We start from the raw sequence: 27,411 nt of genomic DNA on the forward strand, positions 1-27,411 counted from the left end.
AAATAATGTCCAGCAGTTTGGATTTTCGGATTTCTTTCTCTCAGATTTCCATCTAGTAGCCTTTATGCTCATATTGCGAATTTAATACTTTCCTTTTAATATATTTATATTAAATATATTTCCTCAATAAAAATATTGGATTGGACGAGATGGCCCCACTCCATGGACTCCCAGGATTTTTTTGTACAGGGCTACGTAAAGGACAATGCGTATGCAAAAATTTAGCAAAGTCATACCGGATTAAACAGGCAGTGACTTCCATTTCTCAAGGGACGCTTCAAATCACTTGGAATGAAATTTGCTACCGTCCTGACATTCTTGGTGCTACCAAAAGGTACCTATGTGGAGGTTTACTGAATTGCGATTGAGTGATACGAAATTCTGTGGGGTAATTTTTGAGAGTAGGAAAAAAAACTGCTGTAATATCCGTATTGTTATAAAGATTTTAATGGCGCTTCATAAATATGAGATGAATAATTTATGAACATCCTGCATATTAATATAGTAAATTGAGTCACATGTAGAAAAGTGTATGCGTGGACTTCATATGTATTCCAGAGAGAAGAGAATTGTGGTGCAATATGTGGGACACTTTGAACGCACATCTGTATTAAATTATTTCTAGTCCGCTAGCCAGGAGATGAGTAAGCTCAAAGTATTAGTTCTAGCATTACTTGGAAGTGCGGTGTTCACAATTCTGTTTGTAGTCCGTTTCCCTGATGTGAAAAGTAAGCAACTGTTCAAATAAGCTTTTAATATTTATTTTGAAATAGTTTAACATCAGAAGACTCTCTTAATTACGAAAGATAGGCAGGTTCATTTCTCTTTCAGAAACTGAAAGCATTGCCAGATCGGGTTTATTTTTGAAATAAGTTTTATTGAATTCTCTTAACCCACACAAACATCTAAACAGTACTCATTGTTCCGTTTCATTAACTTAAAATTTTGTTGCATTTTGTAAATGTGGGACTGAATTTGAAAAGAATGGACATTTGATAAAACTGAAAAAGTTTTATCAAATGTCAATTCTTTACTCAAATATTTATCACCATTTCTTTTTCTCACGAGTTATTGAATCTTTTTATACTACTCCAACTTTTCTCAAATGTTACAGTAATAGAATAATCAAATTGGACACGTGTATATGTAAAGGGCGGCTCCTCGAACGTCAGTTCAACTGCGCCTCGTATCTCGGTGAAGGATAGTACCGCATTATAAGGGGCAGAAATGTGAATGACGTAGGCATGCGTGTATTATGTGTGTGTGTGTGTTCTGTTGTTCTCTTGGCCATCCAGAAGCATCGGTCACCTGGACAGATGATTCTGGGTACTCTTCCACACCACGGGAAGGTAGGCCAGTCCATGAAAAGCACGTACTGTCTTAAAAGGGGCTCTGACCCACCTGATGTTGCCAGGTCGGCCAGAATCCTCTGGCGTCCCATTCCAGAGGGGGGAAAAAACGACTACCCATGGTGCTGGATATGGAAAAGAAATGAATAAAATTGAAATAATAAATGAAGTAGAAGAAAATAAAATAAAACAATAAAAAAAATACAAAAAAAAGATTAAAAAATAATAATAAATAAATAAATAAAATAAAAATAAATCAAACGAAAAGAAAGAAGGTAATGGTGCTTCTAAAAAAATAAAATAAATAAGTAAAGAAATAAAAATAAAAGAAAGAAAGCAGTGGTGCTTCTAAAAAAAAAAAAAAACGTGAAAGCAAAGCACTTAATTTTGTCTGCGGGCCGAGGAAAAATTTCACTTCTTGAAGATTTCAGTTTATATATTATTAAAAAAGATCTAACCAGCTATGCATGAGCAGTTATGAGTAGTTATGCCTGTTAAGATCTGTCGACACTGAAGGCCTTCGAAGAAATACGCCTTGAGCGAAAGCCTGAAGAATCAGATTTGACTCCGAGCTTTGAAGCAGAGACGACTCCTGTCCTCGTTGAAAATTAGTAAGAGTATGAAGAGGAAGTCTGAGATCGTCATACAGGGAGCAATGATACAAGATGTGATACCAACACCCTGGTGATCCACACGAACAGAAGTCTGATTGTGATAAATTGAACCTAAAAGGACTCATCGATCCATGTCCTGTCAACAAGTAGGACGTGAATATGTCCATGCAGTAGCAAAATCGAACACGTTTATCAGGAAGAAATGAAACTTGTGGTATAAATTTTCACATTGTTGCACCAACGGGAGCTGTTTCCCATCTGGTGTTTCATTCTGTATAAAAATTCTGTCACAATCTGGTTTTTCATTCTGTATAAGAATCCTCTATAAGTAACCTGCAAGTCTAAAGGTAATGTTCCAGCTAGAATGTGAAGAGCTTTGCGATAGTTTCCAGATCGACCCTAGAGTTACCATTTACCAAGATGGTGTGATCGTCTGCATACTGATGTTATTGAAGGATGGGGAGAGCCACTGCTGCAGCACCATGTTCCATATAAAAGGACCTAATATAGAGCCCTGTGGGCTCCCTCTACATACAGTCAACTTGATACTTGGCTATGTTTAGCCTTGACTATTATGGTTCTATTGACAAAGTGATTACGGATTAAAAAGTAAAGGTGGTTGGAACACCTAGTCGATCGCAGACGCTCCAGGACTCTCTTCCACCAAAGGGAGTCGAAGGCGCCCTCGAAGTCGATGAAAACGGCCAGGGTATGTTTAAGTACCGAGTTTTGAACTGAAGAGACAAAGTCCACAAGAGAATCCCCGCAGGAACGTCCGGGACATAACCCATATGGACTCCTTGAAAGCAGATCCTGTTCTACCAGTAGGTTATTCAACTAATGGCCATTAGTCGCTCTAGCAATTTGCCCAAATTATCCAGCAGAGCGATCGGCCTGTACGATCTACCCTCTCCAGAAGGCTTATCCGGCTTTCTGATTAACTTAACTAGAGCGACCTTCCAAATTGCCCGAAAAGTTTATTCCTGAAGGCATCTGTTGAATAAGTTTAGAAGAAGATAAGGTTTTAATTTCACGACTCTGATAATAAAAATGTTTTCTACAAGATCTAGTCCTGGGCACTTCTGAACATTAACTTTATGCGAGACAGGATGCAATTCATCCAACGTAAAAGGTTCGGTGGTTGTTGAGGACACATAGGATTCATTGTCTCATCGGATTTTAGAATGAACAGATAAAAAATTAAATTATTATTTTAGGGTTGCCCGTAATTAAATACATTAACCCGTATTTGTGTCTGTAAATTGCGTATGTTCCATGGTCGATTTGCCTGTTTTGCTGGACGAAAAAACTCCAGTTACTGGGGAGAAAAACCTTGCTATCTACGCCCGAGACCGACTAACTCAGCCACGGAGTGAAAAAAGACCATTAAAGTTCCTCGCGTCATCGACGGGATTCGAACCCAGACCTTTTCCACCCGGTGTGGAGAGGACGGTGAGGACACCACTGTGCTACACGCGCAGACAGAATGAACAGATAAGTCTGAGGTAGGATCATCCAACGGAAAAGAGCAGCTAAAATTGCATTTGCAGATTCATGCCAGTTTAGCGTTTTCACGGAGTCCGCCACGATTGACCCAAATATGTTAGAGCCAAAGGTCGTTCCTCTAACAATTTTGTATAGAAGACTCCAAGGGTTAGCACTTCCAGAGATGTGAACGAAATTCATCCACGTTTCACGCTTTCGAGAGGCAATGGCCTTCGCGTAACATTTCCTCAATGAAGAATACTGCTGGTTGAAATGATTAACGTCGGCTTGGGGCCAGTGTCTATGCCTTTGGTAATACCTACGGGCTCGATGAATTTGCCTTCTTAACTGGGATAACTCCTGCGTCCACCATGAACACGTCTTCTGATTAACAATCATTTTCCTACAAGACTTATATGACCCTTTTATTATAACATTTTGTATATAGTTCACTTGATGAGAAATAGGTGAGGTTTCAAAAGAAGCAAGTTTCTGTTCGTCAAAGTCCAGAAGAATGGAAGAGTCAACAGCGATCCAGTCAATATTTCTGATGGAAAATCTTATTAATTCTGGCTGTGAGAAAGTGTGTGTAGATGGAACGGCAGAATCATGGAAAAGCATATAATAGATGACTCTATGGTCACTGGTGCACCAATCCGTATACACAGTCCAGTGAGTAAGCCACAATCGAAGTGAGATTTTGTCATCGTTATATCTATAGTAGATTCTCCTGCATTACTTGAAAAAGTATGAGGGTGATTAAGCTTGTTGTGAATTGAAAACAATGATTAATTATGAACTCACCTAAGAGAAGGCCACGTGCTCTCTTGAACAGCTGTGCTAAAAGTTTGATTTTGCGTTGACGTCCGATGAGATCAATATATTGCTATTCGGTCCCAAAGTATTTATCACAGTCTCAAGGTAAGCAAGAGAGTGAGTAAAGTCCTCCGATGGAGGGCAATAGAAATAAATTCATTACTGAGTGTGTGACAAGAATGCAGGTAGAGAACTGAGTGCAAAATCACAGCAAGCCGCCTCTTCCATATGAGAGCATTCAGAAAAAACATGACCACTGCGTGCACAGTGACCGCATGAAGGGGATTCGTGGGAGCAAATCTGTGTAGTGTGTCCCTATCCTAAACAGAGGTAACACTTTTTTACAGTTGTAACCTGACGAAATTTGTGAGAACTCCAAATAAGAAAATCCTTTCTTTTGACAGAATGCGTTTGTACATTCTTGGCGAGAAGCTTGGTACCCAATTCACAAGTTACGACGATCTTGCACGGCTAGTAAATCTGAGAGCAATTTCCTGTTTACATTCCTCTAAGGAAAATCCATTGTCAGCCGAGTTTTTGATATGAAGATTTTCGATTATTTCGACTTTAGTTAAATCCTTTGGAACGTCGTAAAGAAACAAAGACGGGTTTCCCATGCTAGGGGGTCCGAGAGAGGCGCCAGCCGAAGTAAGAGACTCAGAAGCAGATAAATTTTCTAAATCTGTCTTGGTAGCAGTTTCTATAATAACTCCTTTATTTCGTATCATGCGTAAGGACATAATTTTAACAGTCGTAAGATCAGATTTGAGGGTCTGAGTAACAAGATTTTTAACTTTGCCACTTGTTTTGCACCCACTGGTCCGAAGCCCGAAGAAAAAGAACATTATCAATTTTAACTTTCGGCTGTCCAGTCTTTTGTACCGAAATTCAAACAGTGTCTGCATATGATCTAGAAAAAATAATTTTGTTGTTTATTTAAATTTGGATGCGTGGGGCTTTCGCTGTGTATAGTCAAGAGAAGGATAGGGAGTCTGAAGGCTGGGGGGAGGAAAGAGAAGTAAGGGGCCGTTAGGGTAGATGGCCCCTGCAGTCAGTGCCCATGCCCCACCAGAGGGAAAGAGGGGATGGCAGGAGGAGAAGAAGACAGCGAGCCATCTCCCTTCCCCCCCTGCGAGGGAATAGGAGTGAAAGAGGGCTGGTCAAGGTTACCAGCCCAGATCGCCATATGGCTAGGTGGCAGCAATGTGCTGCAGTCATTTCTCTGAGCCATTGCTTGGTAGTCTTGTTGTCTTGATCAGGTTGTCGATTATGCCTGTGCTGGATAAGGTTGTCTAATCCGGTTGTCACAGTGTGTGTGTGTTTTTTTTTTTTTTTTTAGTTTTCACTTCCAGGTCAGGTCCAGTTACCTTATTTATGTCGCGTTCATGTGTTCAATGAGATTGTCACGTCAGAGGGATACATCTGTGAGTTGTCATGGATTGTCACTTCAGTTAGACTCAGTTGTGAGGTTTAATTCCTTGGTTGTTTCACCCTGGTGTCAGTTCATCATCTGGGTAGGTTTCCGTGGTTATGTAGACTTTCTGCTGGTCTGCAAGGCATGGTTGTTTACTGCAGTGTTTGAGGCTGTGGGAGCGTCCTTCTTGTGAATAGGTCCTGGGCCAGCTGCGCAAATGTCTTGTATGTGTCAACTTCAGCTATGGCGAGGTCTTCTTGATTACCGAGGTTAAGCTGTGGATGATGAAACTGCATGAGAGGTCCTCATATAATGGGCAACTGTACATTAAGTGCTCCCACGTTTCACGTTCACCACAGAGGCAAAACACCGTATCACTCAGTCCAAATCCTTGTAGTTTGTCTCTAATGGCCCCGAGTCCCATCAGCAGGTAGGTGGTGTAGAGTCCGGTGAGAGCCACGTTGTATAATATTGGTATACCAGCCATATGTTGGGTCGAAATTTTCTAGTTATTGCACCTTTGCTGGAGGTCTCCCAGCGGGCCTGCCAAGTTTTTTGGAGGTAAGCGGAGAGACGGTTTCTTTCTACTTTGGGATCATTTGACAAATCAATGGTGTAGTCGAGGTATGTTGTGGTTCTGCCTTTGTTCAGTTGAAAGAGTAGCCCATGATTAACAATCTCCAGGTCCAGAGGGAGGGATCCCGTTAGGGCCTGCAGTGCGTGGGTACTTACAGTATTACATGGTCTCGAGATGGTTATGAGTATGTGTCGCTGCGTAGTCTCCATTTTTTTCGGTTTCACTGCAGTGGTAGCGTAGCGATACCATATTCCAGCAGAATATGTAATCGCTCCTAGGGAAATAGCTTTATAGTAGAGGCTGAGGAATTTTTTTCCTCAAACCCCATTATATGCATTATATATGGTGTAAAGCTCAGGTTCTTGTCTAGTACTACTCCAAAGTGCTTTGATTCGGTGGTAAGCTTAATTGAGTTACTTTGTACCTTGATTTGAGGGGGTCGTATGGTATCTAGGGCTCCTTTTAATAATATAGATCTTATCTTCGTGGATGAGATCTTCAAATTATTGTTGTTAACCCAGTCCTCTAGAGTTTCTATTGCTCTGCTGGCGGTGTTCTCCAGTTGCGCCCTAGACCTCTTAGGCAGCAACAGAACCACATCACCCGCATAGGCTAGGGGGACGACGTCGCCGAGTTCCAGGTTCAAAAAGTCGGCTAAAACCAGGTTCCATAGGAGTGGAACCAGGATTGAGCCATGGGCATCCTCTGGATACTTCTCTTGTTACTGAAGAATATGGGCTCTGACTGTCACGAACCTATTCGACAGGTAGGATTTGATGACTTCATACAGATTTGACGGTAAGTTGGCTTCCGGATTCGGGCCAGGAGGTTTGGCCATCATAAAGTGTCAAACGCCCCAACAAAATCTATTGCTATGACCATAAAGTATTTCTGAACTGAGATAGTTCCAGCATTAGTAATATTTTCCAGGAAATCCACGGTTGAGAATCCCTTCCCAAATCCATATTGTTGGCGTGATTGCAGGCCGACTGCAGTGTAATGGATCACTATTCTGTTTCTTAACAGCTGCTCAAAGAGCTTGCTTAGGACTGATAAGAATGCTATGGGTCTGTATGACCCCGGAAGGTCCAGTTGTTTGTTGGGACTTTTGGAAATGAGGCACAAGTTTGCAATTTGCCAGGCCTGGGGAACAGGCCTTAATTGAGGCAGTGGTTGTATAAATTAAGAAGCACCTCTGGAATGGTTTCGACGGCTTTCTTTACAATTTCTTGTTCCAAAAGATCAGAGGCACAAGTTTGCAGTTTGCCAGACCTGGGGGAACAGACCTTCTTTGAGGCAGTTATTGTATAGTTTAAGAAGCAGCTCTGGAATGGTTTCGACGGCTTTCTTTAGAATCTCTGGTTCCAAAAGTTCAGAGCCAGGGGTCTACTTGTTCGTGCAGTAGGTTTTATTGTCCGCACAGAGGGTTATCTGCTCTGAGGTTGAGGGGGCAAGATGGTCTTGAAACATGGTATCCATGATGTTAATAATTGTTTCCTACCAGGTCCGGGTATAAGTACCATGCCGTGTCCTCGTGGCTGGTATGGTTTCAATCTTGTGGAGTTTGTTTCTGGTTACTCTGTATACCATACCCCAGGAGTTATCATTCCCAGTTGTAGAAACAAGGTGTTCTCAACTGCGCATCTTACGCTCGCGTACGGTTGCAGTGTACAGGTTCCTTGCGTCCCGGAAGTTCTGTGTTAGTGCCTCCACTTCCGCTACCGGCTGGGAGCGCCTTGCCCGCTGGTAGAGTTTCCTTCTACTGTGCACCTCCTACCTAAGCCTCTGTAGCTCTGGAGACCACCAAGTTACAGCTCCTGGGGTTGGGTTTTTTTTTTTTTTTTAATAGAGGTGTTGGCAGCTTCAGTAATGAGACCAGCGACCGCCATTTGGTGCTGATCCGGGCTGGGTCCAATGATGTTCAGCGATTGGGCTGCTTTGGTCAGGGTGGCTTGGAAGAGTGGCCAATATTGGCTGTGCCTGCCTCACTGCTTGGTGTCGACTAAGGGAACGTTGGAGTTCAAACGTGATGGCCCTGTGGTCCGACGTGGTCCAGCTTTCTTGGACGGTCGACGATGTTGGGTGACCAGTGAAGGATCTGGTAGCCAGAGAGACATCGCTTGTGACCTCCCCATCGAACTAGAGAACGTTGCCAGGTTGTTTGGTCGGTTGAGGACTGTGTACGGACTATTCGCTAAGTAAAATTGAAGTCGTTGGCCGTTCGGTTCTCCACATCTATCCTTGGTCTCGCTGAACCACGCTGGGGACCTACAATTCACATTCGCTCCCACGGCAATCTTACTGTTTGGGAAGTCTGTCTGGAGGCTCCTCAGATATCTGGTTGCGTAGTATATCTTCGCCTGAGTGACAGTATAGCGATACCGCATGAAATTCACCCAGGGGCGTAATAATATTGGCACATTCAGCTCAAGATGTGCAGTAGTTGGTTAGTTTTGTTGCTGTTATATTTGGATTCCGAATCAATATGCAAGCCCAGGGTGTTTCCCTGGGATCCTGCAAAATCTTATAGGCCAGGGGATAACCCCTGACCTCCTTGCGATATGCATATGGCTCCTGGATGAGGAATATGTCGAGATTTTCCTCATCCCCGTCTTTGTGAGCTGCGCCGCTACTATTTTGGACCGTTGTGCGTCCACTTGTATGAATTTTACCCTGTTGATGTTATAGAATTTAGGGCGTGTGGCCATAATCTAATCTCATTTGGAAAGTGCTCTTTGCTTTACAGTACACTGGACATTCGCTGTCCCTAAATGAGTGCTATGGTGGTAGTTTATGGAATTTGCAATTTACACAGGTCGGCGGCTTGTCTTTATTCGGATACGTGTTGAAGTCGTGGTCACGTTCTGCACAATGGCCACAAGTGGGTTGGGTTTGGGCACAGGTATGAGTCGTAAGCCCAAACGGGCAACATCTGAAACACTTAGAGACGGCTACGTCTACTACTACTACCCTAAAGCGGTGACTGCCCCCAGTTTATAAAAACTCTGTCGGTCTGGCTAAGCGTACTCCAAGCCGCTGGTGACAACACCACGATCCAGTGGTAAATATTTCCTGTTCTGACTTTCGTCTTGAACTTGGGAATGATCAAGTTGGCGGGTTCTTCTTCCGGATTTGCGTGCTGAAGGTTTCTGTGATGCAGCTCCTCCTGGAGAGCAGTTGGTGTCAAATCATTGTCGAGGCTATTGAAACCCTTCTGAAGCAGCTCTACATACCCGGTACCCCTATAAAGGTCCACAACAGGCATCCATCCTTTTCCTCTTTCCGGATTAAGATCAAAAGTCCAATATAGAAAGATATCTAAACACAGATATATGGCTCGCAGGTTTCTTGGTAATGCCACCGTTTGGCAATAATAATGAACAACCACCGGTACAAACGATCTCCAGACCAGAGACGGGCAGTGTGCCCCCTCTCTCTCTCTCTGCATAGCTAGGCAGCGAACCAGACTGTCTCTTCCAACTTACAATCATGCAGCTCAATGCACAACACTCTAGATGCGTTGCTGATGAGATCAGGCTCATTGCAAAGGAAAATTTTTTTGATATTATGTGCATTCAGGAACCTTATGTCTCTAAGCACATTTATGGGCAATCTTCCAAAGTTATGTGATATCTCCCATGACTACAAGAATCATCCAGTCCAATTGTAATATGCTGCAGTCTTAATTTGAACAGCCTTGGTAGGCTTCTCGAAAAACCACGGTTTCGATAAAGAATAGTCCAGGAACAACAATTTCACTGATGTAATCTGCACAAATATTAGGGTCCGAAGTCTTTGATACAATAATTCAACAAAAGAAAATAGAAAAATAAATAACGCAGATCATGTCATTTTGCGTTTTTCTAATACCACACAAGGAACTATAGAAAGGCCATTTGAAAGCGGCTCCATTGGAGAAAAGACCACTACAAAATTGTGATCGAGGTACGCAGATGTCCCTTAATATTGACTGTGTAGGGTTTTGGGTTGTTCGTGAGGAAAAGGTCAGCATCTCACCCACCTAGATATAAGTAACTAAAAAATTCGAGCCAGCTGTTAAAAATAAATCGTTTCAACTGCTGCCGCATGATGGTTGGTTGGTTGGTTGGTGGTAGTTGTTGTTGTTGCTGTTTTTGGGTTTTTAAGAGCATCAGCTACTAAGACCATATTGCACTGTATATAATGCCTGCAAATTGCATGTGCTCTGCGGACGATTTTCTGTTTGCTGGACGAAAAACACGAGTTTCCGGGAGAAGAAACCATGCTACCCTCGCTTGAGACCAACTAACGCGCCCACATGGGGAGCACAGTTGGTAGAATTGCCGTCCTCTCCCACACAGGGTTGAAAAAACCTGAGTTCGAGTCCCATCGATGATGTGAGGAATTTTTATGGACCATTTTCACAACCTGGATGAGTTAGTCGATCTCAGGCGAGGGTAGCATGGTTCCCCTCCCCTGGAAACTCGCGATTTTTGTCCAGACAAACAAGAAAATTGACAACAGAACTCACGCAATATACAGACAATATACACACAGCGCAATATGACCTTAGTATTTAGTGCTCCTAAAATTCTACTACTACAGAAACAACAACAACCCACGAGAACACGATGGTTGGTATCCTGCTTCGAAGCATGCTCGTGTTATTTCAGTTTAAAAAACGGAGGGAGCAGCGATTCCAGAAGTCGCTATCCATTAACAATTCTAAACATTGGACCTGAAACCTTCTATACTTTTAAAGATCACTTTTTACCGATAAGCATTCAATTTTTTTGTTTCTAATAAAAAGACCTCTTTATAATATTGCAGTCTATACCCACTTCTAACATATCAGTCTTTATAAAAGTATGCGCATGGATTCTCTGTTTGTTGTTATATCTGCGCTGTATTCTCCATAAACATTGTACTTATTTTATCTCTCCCTTTACTGCATTTTTGAATAACTGCATAGGAACTGTCATTTATAAATTTGTAACTAACGTTGAGGATTTTTACTCTTCCAGCGCAGCGCTACAATTCTCTCTGCATTATCTCTTGGGTGAACAGTGACAATGTATTTCTAATGCTGCTCTTTAACCACCATTCTCCCAATCTCGATTATTGAAGTGTATCTTCAATAGAGATTACAAATACAAACACTTGTATTATTAAGAACTTCGTGATTAGCCTGTCCTATTAAGAATACAGTATAGTATTTCTTCATATACCGTTATTTTCATGAGTTAACGTCTAGTCTAGGAGTTATTATCTGATATTGAATTTACACTGTTTTTCGACTTATTCCTCTTTTACCACAATGCGCTTTTTCCAGAGATGATTCAGATTCATGGTGATAGTTTTGTAGTCATTTTCCTGAGGTTTCCGGAGAAAGGCCCAAGCACGACAGGAGGGATTATACGCTGAAAGCCTTGTCGGTTACCTCAAGACTTACAAGGATTCCGCAAAGCTTTCGGGGGGAATTTTTTATCAGCTTTCGCCAGACTTTTAAATATAAGGAATCTGTTTTGTTGGGACGTAAACATTTAAACAAAAGTGGTGCGAGGGTTTTGTTTTAAAAAAATACTCCACGAGGAGGATTTCAAGTTGGATGAATAGTGAAGTTGCCACATTACTTGAGTAGAAAAAGACGGAATGGAAAAGCTACAGAGCAATAAAAAGTACTAGTGTAAAGTGTGTTTAGGGTCAAACGGTACCAGGGGTTCCCCCCATCTCCGCGTAGTTTACATTGTATGTGAACCAGTTTACTGGAAAAGCCAGAGATTTAAAAGTGTATGGACTTTGTATATGTGTGATGCCTTGTACCGTTGTTCATCTGGTCATTTAGCCGCCAGACCCCTACTGAGGCCCGACGTTGCCCCACTTTCGCCCCGTGGAGGCAGACCAGGTATCCACTAGAATATAGTTCACTCTGGCAGGTCCTGCCACCTAATTTCCTGAGATTTCAGTGGCTAGGACCTAAAAAAAAAAAATAAATAAAAAAATAAATAAAAATAAAAATAATAAAATAAAATAAAATAAAATAAAAAAAAATAAATAAATAAAAAAAAAATAAATAAATAACAAATAAAAAAATAAAAAAATAAAAAATAAAAAAAAAATAAATAAAAATGTGATCACGTTGAGGAGGAAGCGCTAGGAGGTCAAAAGAAATGGTGGGCGAAATTGATTTTCACTTGTGGAATTTAGATTGTGTGGGGCGTTCACTAGCGTGCAGGTAGAGTGGGGAGGGAGACTGAAGACTGGGGGGGGAGATAGATAGAAGTATGGAGCCGATAGGGAAGACAACTCCAGTTTACAGTGGGGCATGCCCATGCCCCACCAGAAGGAAAAGAAGGGGTGGCGAGAAGGGGAGGTGACAGCAGGGCTGTCCCCTCATCCCCCGCCAGGGAAGGGTAGAAAGTAGGCCAGGCAAGGGAGCTGGCCTATTCGCCAACAGGGCATACATGTGGGGTGGCTTCAGTCGGGCGCCAAGGCGTCAGGGCTACCCCATTTGGTATTCCCAGGAGGGAGTGAAGATATCTCTGTCCAGGTTTTCAGTCCAGGTCTGTCTGACATTTGTGCAGATCATGCTTGGTCTTTTATTAAGTAGTTACTCGTGGGATCCAGGTCCGTCCACTGGTGGATATTCAGTAGGATAGGCTTCAGTCACAGTCAGGGTGGACTCCCGAAGGTCCGATTGTAGTCAATGCGTTTGGTTAACAGTTCTCAAATGGAATCGGTGTCCTCCATCGGTCAGTATTTGGAAGAGTGCAGTTCAGCCACAGTCCAGTTTTATCTTCGTTCATCATTTGTTGTGATTGTTGTTGTATTTATCCTAGTTGTCCTAGGTTTTCCGGCAAAGGAAGAGTCTGGCGTCTTACAAAGAGGCACTGAGCAAAGTTGGTTAGGGCATTGTAGGTTCCCTCGTCCTCCAGTAGGTAGTGCTCCTGATTTTTGGGGTTGAACTGGACTTGTGTGATGAGGTGTCCACGCAGATCTTCGTACAGTTCACACTCGTGTAGCAGGTGGTCCCAGGTCTCGAGGGAACCACATGCGCAGGCTGGGTTATCTGTCAGTCCAAAGAGGTTTAGCTTGTGGCAGATAGCTCCATGTCCTGTGAGAAGGTAGGTGACGTGGAGACCAGGGCAGAGCCATGTCGGATATTTTGGGTACACCTTTTGCAAGTTCGGAAAGAACCTTCGTGTGATGTCTCCTTTGTCAGAAATCGTCCAGCGTTGTTGCCATATCGATGTCAAGTACGTTTTCAGCCTGAATTTCTCAACTTTACAGTTATTAGCCGGGTCCGTAGTGTGGTCCTGGAAGGTTGTGACTTTGCCACTTCTGAGTTGCTGAAGCATGCCATTGCGAGTCACCTCAAGATCAAGAGGGAGAGCGCCCGTGATCACTTGTAGTGCATGAGTAAAGACTGTCTTGCATGATCGGGTGAGTGTCAATAGGATGGGTCTATGTATGATATCCAGTCGTCTGCGGTTTACCGCTGTTGAGGCTTTGTGGAACCAGACACCGGAGGCGTATGCGATTGCCGGGATAATGGCTGCTTTATAAAGGATCGCAAGTGTGCGCCTTTTCAGGACCCAGTCGCAACGTGTGACTCTGGCCAGCATGGCAGCGTATTTTTTCATCTTAGCCTGTATATATTTTAGGTGTGGGGTGAAAGACAGATTACGGTCCAGGATAACTCCCAGGTACTTTAGTTCTGTGACTAGCTTAATTGTTCTATTGTTGATTCTAATTTGAGGCGGGTCTAGTTGGGGTTAGGTAGCCCTTAAGTAAGATGGATTTAGTCTTGGTGGCCGAAATGGTGAGCCGATGCCTTTCCGTCCATTCTTGCAGTGTGATTACTGCTGCATTCGCGAGAGTTTCTAATTGGGCTCTTGAATCTGCAGTGAGGGCTAAGGAGAGGTCGTCTGCATAGGCCAATGCCTGTACACTCCCTAAGTCGAGGGAGAGGAACTCGTCCAGTACATAGTTCCACAGGAGGGGGCCTAATACTGAGCCCTGGGGGCATCCTCGGTGTATCTGTCGATCTACCTTGCAGTAAGGGGCCTGTACCAGGATCCGTCTGTTTGTTAGGTAGCTTCTTATGCAGCTGAATAGATTTGATGGCAGTTGGGCTGCCCTGCGTCTTGCGAGGACGCTCGGCCACCAGAGGGCGTCGAACGCCCCCGCAAAGTCTATAGAGATGAGGAGAAAGTATTTTTGTCGGCAGCTCTCCGCCATGTTAAGGATACATTCCAGTGCGTCGAGGGTTGAGTTTCCAGGTTTAAAGCCAAACTGTGTTTGCTGTTAAGCTAGCTGTGAGGTAGTGTGATTCAATCCTATGTCTGAGCAGCTGCTCCAACACTTTGCTCAGCACAGACAGGAGGGCTATTGGCCGATAGGAGTCCGGCTTGTGCTGTGGTTTTGAAGCGTTTTTAAGGATCAATTTAATGTTTGCCACCTTCCAGTCCGTAGGGAACCAGCCTGAGTGGAGACAGTGGTTGTAAAGGTCCAGGAGCAGATTCGGGGTGTACTCAGCCACTTTCCTTACTATTTCCGGCTCGAGCATATCTAATCCTGGGGTTTTCCTGTTTCTTATCTTGTTAATAGCAATTTGGAGTTCTGCTTGGGTGAAGGGCTCCTCCGTCCTGGGGGATTTGTATGCATCGTTGGCTTGGCATAGCAGTTGCTGTTCAGGAGTGTTGTCTCCTTCAATGGATTTAAAAGTGGCGTCTAGTATATTGTTTACAGTAGAAGCCTATGGCTATAACAGCTACAAAGTGATCTGTAATAGTGCCAGAAAAGATTAGGCTGGCAAAGGCACTTTATGAGCAATCGCTGAGTAAAGAGAGCAAAGAAGGGAGATGAGGAATTATTCACGTATATAAATGAAAAGAAGAGAAGGACAAACCAGATCGGACCCATATGTAATGGACGTGGGATAGTATTAGATACCCCAGCTGAAGTTGAACTCAACAGTTACTTTGCATTGATATTTACAGAAGAAAAACTTTTCACGTCAATGAGAAATTCTGGGAGTGAAGTTGAAATTTCACACGTTTATTTAATGAAAAATAAACGTGTGAAATTTTGAGCATATAGGCCAATAAGGCTACTGGGGTTGATAACATTTACCCTATATCTTAAGGGAGTGGGCAAGTGAGTGCATTTAACCATTGAAGCTAATTTTGAGAGCGTTACGACTCGGGAGTGATTCCGTTGGATTGGAAAAGCGCCAATGTATCTCCAATACATAAGGCCGTTTCTAAGAGTGAAGTGGGAAATTACCGACCGGTCAGTTTAACTTCAGTAGTTGGGAAAATCATGGGAACAATGATCAAGGGTGGAATTCGGGATAATTTAGATAGAAGTGGGATACCGATGGATACTCAGCATGGTTTTGTAAAGGGAAAATCATGTTTAACTAATCTGGTTTGCTGTTTTAAGAGGTTCACTCAAGAGTTAGATTTAGGGAATAAATTCGACATTGTGTATTTTGATTTCAGCAAGGCATTTAACTCAGTCCCACATGAAAGGTTACTTTATAAGCTGGAACAGTTTGAAATCACAGGGAATATCCTTAGATGGATAGCTGAATAACTTCAGGGCAGGAGGTAGAGGGTTGTGATAAACGGTCATTTCTCAGATTGGGTTGGTGTAAGAAGTGAGGTTCTTCAAGGGACCACTGCTGTTTTTGATTTTCTTAAATGACATCGATGAAGGGATGGAGGGCGTGATTTCTAAATTTTCAGCTAATGTAAAGATTGGTAGAGTAATTAGTGATCACCACCAAGTAGAGTTTCTTCAGAGTTACCTAGATAGGCCTTAATTTAGCAAAATGCAAAGTCTTACACTTAGAGAACAGTAACCTCAAAATAATTTATACACTTGGTGGAGTTGAACTAAAGTCAGTAGTGGAAGACATAGACTGTCAGACATGAAGCCTTCCGAGCATTATAGGCAGGTTGCAAGGAAGTCCATGTTATCCTATCGATTTATCGAACGTTTGGGAGTAGTGATAGGTACGTCTTAATTACATTATATAAGGCTATTGTTAGACTACACTTGGAATACTTGTGTACAAGTGTGGAGATCGCATTTAAGATATCGAGCTTCTTGAACTAGTAGAAAGAGTTTGGTGAAATCGGCAAGAGGGAGCCCATATGACAAAATACTTCAAATATGTGGGTTGCAGAGCTTGGAATCTAGTCACCTCAGGGGAGACTTCATTAGTGTTTAAGGCTCTGAGAGGCATAAGTAAAATGAATGAGGACGAAAGTTTCACGGTTATAAATGATTCTAGAACTATGGGCCATAAGTTCAAGTTATGGGGGGAGATGTTTGGACTGGATTGCAGACAGTTGTATTTTAGCCTGCGAGTTATAAATTACTGGAATAAGTTCCCTACGTGGATAGCAGAGGCTGACAGTCTGGGGAAATCCAAAGGTCAGCTGGATACAGGAGGGGGAAAATGCATACGTTATCTATTTCCTTTTCTTTTATTATCTATTAATTACTTATTTTATTATTTTATTTACTTTTTTAATGGTGCAACATAAGCCTTGGGCTTCCTTACACGATATGCGCATTACTAATACTAATATTCAGGTCCAGCTGCAACGGATTTTGACCACAGTAACCTTTCCTCAAGCCCATCACAGCTAATTCTTCATAACACATCCAAAAGCTCGAAACTCCACTCTACCCACGCACTTTCGGACGATATTTATCCACTCGAAACCCTTAATATTCTAGTAAATATTATGCTACCCATTTTCATTCACTTTGTACAAATCGCAAATCCTCCCCAAGATGGAATATTGCTCCCACATCTGAGTCTATGCCTTAAACCCGTCTCCTCTCAGGCTTCTAGATTCCATTCAAATGAGAATAATTAGGTTAATTAATTAGTCATCTCTAACAGAGTATCTCCAATCTTTGTCTCACAGACGTTCTATTTCTGCTGCATGTGTTTTCTGTGGACACTTCCATGGGCACTGTTCTTCTGAACTGGCTTCTATAATTCGCACTCTCTCTTTCAAAGTCCTAATACATTCCACGACCAGTCAGATTCCTTTTAATGTCCAACTTCATGCTCACAGAACCATTTTTTTTTACTTTCTCATTTATTCCTTCAATGTTCGTTTTCTGGAACAACTCCCTTCATTTCCTGAAAATTACAGGAATACCTACAGAAATTGAAGTCTATTATCAACAAGTATGCTGAGTCATCTCAACCTTCTATCCATGCATAGTACTAAGCACTGTTGGTTCTAATATCTCTCGTTCTTGGTGTTCTCATAAATAACTGCTGCCTGAAGATAAATCAAATTTAAACTGTCCAATGAAAAAAATATATAAATAAAAAAAAATCCACAGTAAGCAAGAAACTGGCTACGCTCACCCACAGAAGCATTGAGATACCTTACCTTTCATAAAATAAGGCTCAGTTATCAATTATAGCCTGAAAATATGCAAGGTAATCTCCTCACAGATTCAAAAGAGGACACGTCATAAAATAGTTAACAAATAAACAATTGAAACAAACTGAAAACATGAAATATTTTTGGTGGCCATTTCATAAATATTTTCTAAAACTATCACTTTATTCAAAGGTATTTTAGTATTGTGTTAAATGTCAATTACGTCTCGGTAAATAACCCTCATCTTTCGAACCTCGATGTCAGAACATTTAAATGGGAAACGGTTCGATGGTATTAATTCAATGTATAACACGAATATTGAGAAGAAATAATGAACTAAAATCAAACAAAAGATTGTTCCCAAAAAGCCGAATTGCTTCTCCTTATCAAATCCTATAACAGTCAACAACAGTTTGGTAGGGGGTAAATATATTAATGCTACAAAACGTGTTTGTCAATCTCGTCAGAAATTTAACAAGATGGAAAAGTAAATGTACCGGAAAAAATTTCAAAGTGTATTTCAAAACTATTCAAAAGCACAGAATGTGAAGCAATACTTGGAACCTGTTGAATGCACATCTCTATTCACCCATTTCCAGTCTGTTATCCAAGAGATGAGAGGGCTCAAGATTTTAGTGCTGGTAATAGTTGAAAGTGTGGTTTCACAATTCTGTTTGTAGGCCGTTTCCCTGATACGAAAAGTAAGGAACAGTTCAAAGAAGCTTTTAATATTTTGTTTTCAAATAGTTTTACATCAGACTTCTCCGTCTGTCTGTCTCTCTTAATTACCAAAGAAAAAAGAACTGGATGTTTGTTCCAGTTCAGTACATTAGTTTAGTCTTTAGAAAAAGTGAACTGCCAGATCGGGTATATATCTGCGTCACTTTTAAAAGAAACTTCCCTTATGGAAGGTATAAGCGCGGTTTATGGGAACGTCAACTTCGTCTACCTCGATATACAGAAATTTGTGGAAGACACTCCGCTGAGAGAGTTGTTCTCTCAAACCGACTGGAGGAAAGGTAAATTCAAGATTTATCATCTCAGTGATGCACTGAGATTGGCTGTTTTATTGAAGTTTGGAGGGATTTATCTCGACTTAGATTTCATTGTGTTGAAGCCGTTAGACATATTTCGAAATGCACTATTTGAAGAACCCGAAAACGGTATTGCACACGGAATATTAATCTTCGACAAGAACCATCCTTTCTTGAACAGTTGCATTACCGAATTTCCCAAAACGGACAAAAGTAATATATGGGCACATAACGGACCTCGACTCTTAGAAAGAGTACTGAAATCACTTTGCTGAGTGAAAGCAGTGAAAACGGCAGAAATTAATAATTGCAGCATTACCATTGTTAATGTCGAAGAGGTATTTCCACGGCAATGGAATCAGTTGAATAGTTTGTTTACTCCTTCGAAAGGAAGTGAAGTTGCTGACCAATGCAATAAAAGTTTAGGTGTCCATCTTATTTCCCACGCGACTAAGGATAATCCTGTACGAATTGGAGAGAATTCCGCTTTTGAAATTATTTCACGAGAAAACTGTCCTGTGATGTACTGAACTGCACGTGGTGTTGGTGTGTTCTAGATACGTCGTTTGCTAACAATATTTTTCATATAATTTAATTCTTGAAGAAAACAAATATTTTAATGCTAATATGTATTACTCAGAATACACTGATATATAATATACAAGCATTACTCAACACTAAGTAATATTTTATTGTTTTTTGATAAAAACGAGCAAATTAAAAACCCACTGACCGGGTAGGTTTTTATTTGCTGGCCTCATTATTAAATTCCGAACGAGAAATGTGTATTCTTGTTTTGGTTATTCTTAAGAGAGTTTTCTCACAGAAATTTGTATATGCATAATCTTTAGTATATATCCACATTGCATCCACCTTATAATTTGAACACATTGGATCCACCTTCTAATTTAAACACATTGGATCCACCTTCCAATCTGAAAAAGGTTACTTGGCCTGGACATGGAGATTCTGCTTAATTCTTCAATATTTTCCATCTATTCCTCAAATGCTGGTCTCCAGGGAAACTCCAATGAGAGAAGCAAACTTTACACCTTCATGATTACACTGAGTTCTATCCAATTTCTGCCAAAAAAAGACTACACTGATTTAAATCAATCTTCGACGACACCCAGATTTGGAGATAAAATTACATATCTCTATTGCGGATTATCCTGACCACTAAACTCATTTATCTTTCTCCAAAATATTCATTCTGATGTAGCATTTAATTAGGGGTTGGTTGACAGAAATTTCATTGCCGGAAGTCTCTTTCAAGCATACATAGGAATGTTTTAAAACAATGTAGTACACAAATATGGAAAATTTAGAATTCTGTTTCTTCGTGGCCAGAAAATACCGTTTTCCTCAAATTTTCAACCAGGGTACGAGTTACTTTACTAAATAAGTTGATCCTCTATAGGAGACTTAATTTTCTTCGGAATACGTGCGGTAACGTGCTAGAACTTTAAAATTTTTCTCTAATGTGACAGAATACTTTCAGTTCTTTAAGACCCAAAACTTTCCGCTAACATATGTGATAAAAAGAAGCAATGCATTTATCGTTTCAAAATGTTACTTGTGTGATAAATACATACCCGCAATTTCTGCAGTAAACCGGGTGGATCTTAAGATTCACCATAACCTATACCTTATAACCGTATTGTAAGCTTAAAACTTATTCTGTTCTCTCGTTAATAACCGGACAACCATCATTTGACAGTTAGCCAACTAAAAATCATACTACTGCCCTCCATCGAGGGGACAGTATTATGGTTGTGAATGAAGATCGATGGAATTAATGGGCAGTTGGAAAATTGTGTGCCATATGAGAAATCAATCTGCACTTAATATTTCAACGGCATTGAAAATTCCTATGTCGACGATTGATCATGTGACTGCAAATCTGGAAGTGGACTGATGCTGAAATTGTTAGGAAATTATCCTGAAAACCTTTGAACAAACCTTTGGTAATTTTGGACAAAACAATAAATTCTGAAACAAAAACAATAAAGGACAATGGATCGTCAGATTTGTGCTGGATACACAAATGACTCTCTCTCTCTCTCTCTCTCTCTCTCTCTCTCTTTGTATGTGTGTATTTCTAAAGAAAAACACGAGTGTTATTGCTATCCAGGAAACTTTTTCTAAGCCTAATTTAAAAAAAATATATGGTTCCCACTTTCTCACGAGATGGCAGCACAATCCTTTTATCAACTGTTTAGAATGCATACCAAGAAAGAGAACATTCTTTTCTGAAGCCACACATTAAAATGTTTCGATAATGCTATATTAAAGCATTTTTGATCCGTTCTGAAATATTTTTGCTTTTCAATTTAATGAAAGGAGGTAGTAATAAAACAGCATGCGTGAACACTCACTTCAACAGACAAAATTCATTGTGTAAAATAATCTTTAGTTTCTAATAATATATAAAAATCGTAATAACAACAATAACATATAATCTTATAACTTAAGAGTTTTTCTGGTATGGAGCTGGTGTGTTAACAGGGCAGTAATCCTTAATTTCTGGGAGTAAAGAGCGCTTGCTGAAACAGGTCAAGTGCAGTAGCCATAAGGAAACACAGTGGTCGAACTGAGATTCGATAATTGATTTAAAATCTTTGGGAAAACGTACCAAAATTATTTCAAGATTTCGTAAAATTATTTAGAAATTTTATTCTGCCGTTGAATAGTTGTTTTTAAAACAGTTATAACGATATAATTACTTTAAAATTAATGTAATAGTAATCAGTATAACAGTTAAAATTGTTATTTTAACTGTTAAACCTTTTTATTAAACACTCGTTAGAGCGATTTTCAGAGGTTAACAGAGGTTAACGTTAAAAATAACCTTGTGGTATTTTTAAAACTGAGTAATTTGCTGGATAGTTTACTGAATGTTGAGATGGAAGTGTGATTGTGTTGTAGTAGCGTTTTAGGGTTTTACCTGTCTGTAAATTGCGTGTGTTCCCCAGCCTTCAGGACTTGTATACATTTAGAAGGGAGTCCAAAATGAAGGGACGAGATGTTTTTAGGATGAACAGAGGAAATGTATCCAGGTTTTACACTGGATTTAGTGGAATGCCAGTTAATCGCATTCGTTAGAACGTCATGACTAAAAGTAACCCTTTTCAGTATTGTCCTGCTAATAGAAAAACATTTCACGAGGGAGGATGGATTGTGTTAGGGAGTACTGCTAAAAGTTATTTTTAACCAATTTTGAAATACCTCTTCAGTTATTATCTTCTGAACTTGATTTTACAAATGTCCTTTTATTCGTTTTCAGTCTTAATTTTAATCCATTCTTCTGGCTACATTTTTTTTTTTTTTTTTGAGGCTTCTTTATTTTCTATAAATTTCAAATCATTGGCGATATACTTAAGAACTTAATCAAGCCACTTAGAGCCACTGGATCTCTAATCAATAGATCTCCCAGACTAAATGCATCGAATAGATCCTGAATCCTCATATTCTCGCACAAATAAAGAATAATGCTGGAATCTTCAGCCTATAAAGACTATAAGGATAAACTTTAGGCATCTAAGATGTAAACAGAGAAATTTCACGTCAGCATAACCAGTTTCGTAAACAGAATTGACAGCAATATAAGTACTCTGCACTGGAGAAAGCTACAAGACCAACATGATGGAGAGAGCTACAGGACCAACATACACAAAATATACCAACTTTATTTCCAATAAATTCTGAAAAGTATTAGTATAATTTTAATCTAAAACCCAATAGCGAATAAAACTATACTTTTGAAATGGTTTCGCACTTTCATTTACATGGCAGGAGAGTGATTAACGAAAATTTCAAATTGTAGCAACTTCTGAAATGGTTTAAGCATCTCATCATATTAAAATTTCTCCATCTTTAGAAATTATAATTCGTATAGGCGGCCATTTCCTGCCTTTCGTATTATGTTATGAGCATGCTTCACGCGTCACTTCAACTTTTCATCTACGCAACAAACTATTCTGATGCAGCGTATGGTTAAAACAGATTAAAAACTACAAAATAAATATTTATTTTTTATTTCGAATTAAAATAAAACAAACACAGACAGATGAACTTCAATCAGATCTCCTTCAAAAGGTTGCCAAGCTCTGTAGTCCATATATTTAAAGTTTTTTTGTTTTTATTTTTTAAAATACGTTAAAATACAAATTAACGATATACTACACCATGGACATTCCTTGTTACCTGTCTGAACTAGACTGTTGGCAATGGTCAAATTTGACCTTCTTCAGTAGAGAACTGCGAAGCGGAACTATCCTATCCAACATATCCCAGACATTCGCAGCTGCATTTAAATCTGATTTTATAAAACTTGGAAATGTTCCTCAATTCATTGAGATGCAATTTTGTACGATGGATGGTGCGTTATTCACATTGCACCTTGAAAGAAATCATTCTAATTCTGGTAAAATTGAAGGCACAGCAGGGTGAGTATGCGAACGAAAGATATTCAGTGGAGGTAACACCACCTAATCACAGTTTAAGTGGTCCATTTAAAACCATAATTGTTATAACAACTATGGTTTTAAATGAATCCGCTTTCCGAGGAACACACATAATATTGTGGAATTCTTCTCCAATTAATGTTCCTTCTTTTATTCTTTATTTTTCCTAGTTTTTTAAAAAGTATCTTATATTCTCCTTTTATATTTAATTCATTATTATTTTTATTTCGTACGTTCAGCTAATTATGCTCCACCATCCTTACATACCCATCAAGCATATGATATAGGGGTTTTGCCATAAGTTTTTCAGAGTTATCCCTCTTTGAGAGATAAATGAGGATAAGAAAGGACGCGGTCGCCGAGTATGCCAACTAGATATCTGAAGGAATCTATCAGAGGAAGAGAGAGCAATCATTTGCTGCTTCATCTTTACTATCATTACACAATTTGTGGCCCAAAGACCAAATATGCAAACCGCTGCTGATAATTTAAATTTTCACGCGTACCAAAACAAATATAGAATTCCTTAGAAGAAATCGAAAATGACCTTTTCTCACCAATCATTTACCTCAAACATTTTTGTCTCATTAGCAATCCAGAAAAATCAGGAAAGTTTACAGCTGCGAAATTCCGCTTGTTTGGCTTAGAACATCCCAAAAAATCTGCTCTTACCAACTTCGCTCCACGATCAGCCAACTTTTTATCTTCACAGATACTTGGACATGTTAGGGTTTTTTTCAAAACGAGGATAGCTTAGATTTTCGTCTCTGAAACTGTTTTTTTGCACCAGCAAACAGCAAGCAGCAAATCGAACAGAGAATACATGCAATTTACAGGCATATTATATGTGACGAAACATGGTCTCAGTTGCTGATGCGCCTATTTTGTTTTTGTTTTAGTAGGGTTTTAGGAGCGTCAGCGACTAAGGCCATATTGCTCCGTGTATACTGTCTGTAAATGGAGTGTGTTCTGTGGTCGATTATCTGCTTGCCTGATGAAAACCAGTTTCCTGGAGAAAAAACCATGCTACAATTGCCTGAGACTGACTGACTCAGCTACGTTTTGGAAAAGATCCATTACAATTTTTCACGTCATAGACGGGACTCAAACTAAGGTCTTTTCCACCCGATGTGGGAAAGATGGCGATTCTACCAACTGTACTATGGAACAGGGCAATGATGCACCGAAAAAACTTTACAACAGACAACAAACCAAACTAGTGTTATAATTATTTTCAATAAAAATATCGTGAATTTTTGTTTTTTTATTGACCAAAGATGGACTGCACTTCATTCACAATTTTGGTACTGAAAGAACACAAATGAATATGTCTGAAATTATTTCCCTATTGAAAATTTCCTTCTTTTTTATATAAACACCGAACATGAGAGGTTGTAAGATATTGAATCTTACAAGAAAAAAAGAAAGAAAAAAATTTTATACACAAGAGAGATTAATTAAAAGTAAAGCTTCTGGTATAACAATATGGGGCGGCGAAACCTGCCAAGTCACAAATATCATTTAAGATCTCTCGCAAGGGATTAAATTAGACAAGGTTACAAGAAGGGAGGGGTAAGCATGAGAAAGACTAGTAGCAGACGGGGTACACTTCAGCTCCGAGTACACGAGAATAAACCAAAACAACGGGAACAAGCAGCAGTGGCTGTTGTCGAATTGGTGTGAAAAGGGTTGGCTCTGGAGAAACAATGGTGTAGAGGACTGTATTATCAGAACATTCCTTTGATCACTGGGAGACGAGAAGTAAATACTTGGCAAATGCTCGGATTAGATGGCGTCTGGCTGTCTGTGATGGCAAGTTTTGTGGATCTTGTTATGTAAAGGTGCTAAGCAGAACCAGGTGGTTGCGGGATTGGTCGGCCGACTACAAAGGGGCAGACAGTCTGGGAAATTTACAATTTTATTAAAATGAGAGGTTGGATCGAGCACCTAAGGGACAGCATGGGAAAGGATAACATGGGCGAATAGGACAGAGAGAAATGTTTGATAGAATGAGAAGATTGGTTAAGACCCAGAACAAGGGCGATCTGAAATATATGGGCGGTACGGATTTGAGAGAAACAAAAAGAGAGAAACGGAGTGAGAGAGGGCCGCTGAAAAAATATTTCTGTTTATGAATGAGTTTTAAAGAAAAGGTGGGGCGGAGAAGTGGGAGAGAGAGAAAAGTAATGGAGAAATTCCATCATTCCATTCCATTAGTAAAGGAATGGAATGATAGAAATCAGCGAAGGCAAAAGTGTTTGGAAAAGGAGGAGGCCCCTTCGATGAAGGCATCAAGTTCCGATGTCCCAGACGGTATGAAGCAGCCCCTGTATCGAAACTAACAGGCGGTGAAGTCAAAGTGTCAGCCTAGAGCAGACTGCGAGAAGCCGCAGAATTAGTAGCCCGAATAGACGGGCAAAGCCGCGAATGGAAAGTAGCCCGATCAGATGGAGAAAGGCTGGAGTAGGAAAGATTGCAGTCCCCACAACGACGGATAGGACCGTACGACAAAGTGCCAGCCCTGACAGATGGAACAGTCAGTTTAAGCAGAGTAGCAGAACTGTGACCCGCACGAAAATGCTCTGGAAGTCCCGAGATGAATGCCCTTGGCAAACGATAATGACAGTCCCAAACAAGGAGCCGAAGACCCCAAAACAGAAAAGTCCGATACTTTAAATTAAGTAAGTGACTAGTTATATAGTATTCTCACTTACCTATAAAGGACTGCAGGAACCCTAATATCAGATTAGTAGAAGTTTAGAAAGATACTGAGGGAAGAATGTACTAAAAGATAAATATATATATAAATGTAGGGATAAGTAAGATGATAGTTATGGTTTTGATTAATGTATGATTAAACTTATGTAGAAAAGTAAAGGAGAGAAATTTGATATTTGTTATTAGTTATTGTCTAACATATAAGTATGATAAATTTTGGAAGGGAAGGGTGGAGAAATAGAGATAAAGGAATAGCATTCTGAATGTAACTAACCCTTGGGACAAGAAGTAGTCCAGAAATTGATGTGAAATGTACGATTTATCTTGATTAGAGAAAGTTTGTGGAATTATATTCCCCAAGAAAAAAGGGGCACTAAATAAATCTGAAGTTAAGAGTGAAATTCCTCAATCAATTTATAAAGTAAGAATTTGACTTGCATAGGAGAAAGGGTGTTAACTAAACCTCTTAAGTATTTATTGATCATGTGTGAAGAAAGAAGGGACTTTAGCAGTTTCTGTAAGGATATTAATTATGTTGTGTAGAAAGAAATGACCCTTCTAGTGTAAACCCAATGTACTAAATTGCATATATATCTGATGCTACATAGGCAAATTTGGATAATATTAGTATGTGCCAGAGTTTTGATCACTTTATCATGTTGTATATATATATATATGTAAATAAACTATGTTACTTTTACTTGGTAAGTTTGTTATTCTTGAACACTCAGCCCTTCCGGAGAGAATTTTACATAATTGAGAAGTTCCGTTGAACCTGAATTCCCCTATGAATCCAAAGTCAGATGTGTAAGTGGCGATATAAATAAATCTCAAAAAAGTAAAAGAAAACTTAATCCCCACAAGGTATTAGTTTTCTGGAACAACCTCCAACCCAAGCAGGGTACTAAGTACTATAGTACTTAGTACCCTGCTTGGGTTGGAGGTTGAGAAGATGAAAGAAGATATTTGTTGATATTGGATTTGAACTTCTGTAGACTGTAATTTTCAGGAAATGCGTATGACGGAAGGTTGTTCCGTCATACGCATTTCCGTCAAAAACAGCAGTTGAATGAATAAACGAGAAAGATGAAAAGTTGGATCTGTGAGTTTGCAGTTGGACAGTAATTGGATGTTTACTGTCCAACTTCAAACTTACAGAGTTTCAAGTTTGACTGTTTTGAAAGAGAGAGAGAGAGAGAGAGAGAGAGAGAGAGAGAGAGAGAGAGAGGGAATTATAGAAGCTAGTTCAGAAGAGTGCCCATGTCAGTATCTGTAGAAAAGGCATGCAGCAGAAACACTATGTCTATTAGACAGAGAGTGGAGAGACTCTGTTAGAGATGAATCATTAATTAACCTAACTGCCCTCTTCTGAATGGAATCAAGGAGCCAGAGAGCGGTTTTGGGGGCACCACCCAGATGTGGGAACAATATTCATGGTAGGGCGGATTTGCGATTTATAAAGTAACGCCGAGAGCGAAAGAGAAAACCAAGAATTTTAGATGTAGAGGAAGCAATATTTGTACTGTGCTTGTGCCA

At 40.1% G+C, this 27,411-nt stretch overlaps 1 protein-coding gene across 1 annotated transcript in view; it reads left to right on the forward strand.

Annotated features, from left to right (window-relative positions):
* The first annotated feature begins 638 nt into the window (after positions 1–638).
* The window catches only part of LOC150088593 (lactosylceramide 4-alpha-galactosyltransferase-like), a 30,715-nt gene continuing 3,942 nt past the window's right edge, over positions 639–27,411 (forward strand). The window contains exon 1 of the mRNA XM_090370817.1: positions 639–728. Coding sequence (XP_090226943.1) covers positions 641–728 — 88 coding nt within the window. The 5' untranslated portion in view covers positions 639–640. The remainder of the gene's footprint in view (positions 729–27,411) is intronic.

Source organism: Mastigoproctus giganteus, chromosome 3, assembly GCF_048544385.1.
Source record: "Mastigoproctus giganteus isolate SK-2022 chromosome 3, ASM4854438v1, whole genome shotgun sequence".
Lineage (NCBI taxonomy): Eukaryota > Metazoa > Arthropoda > Arachnida > Uropygi > Thelyphonidae > Mastigoproctus > Mastigoproctus giganteus.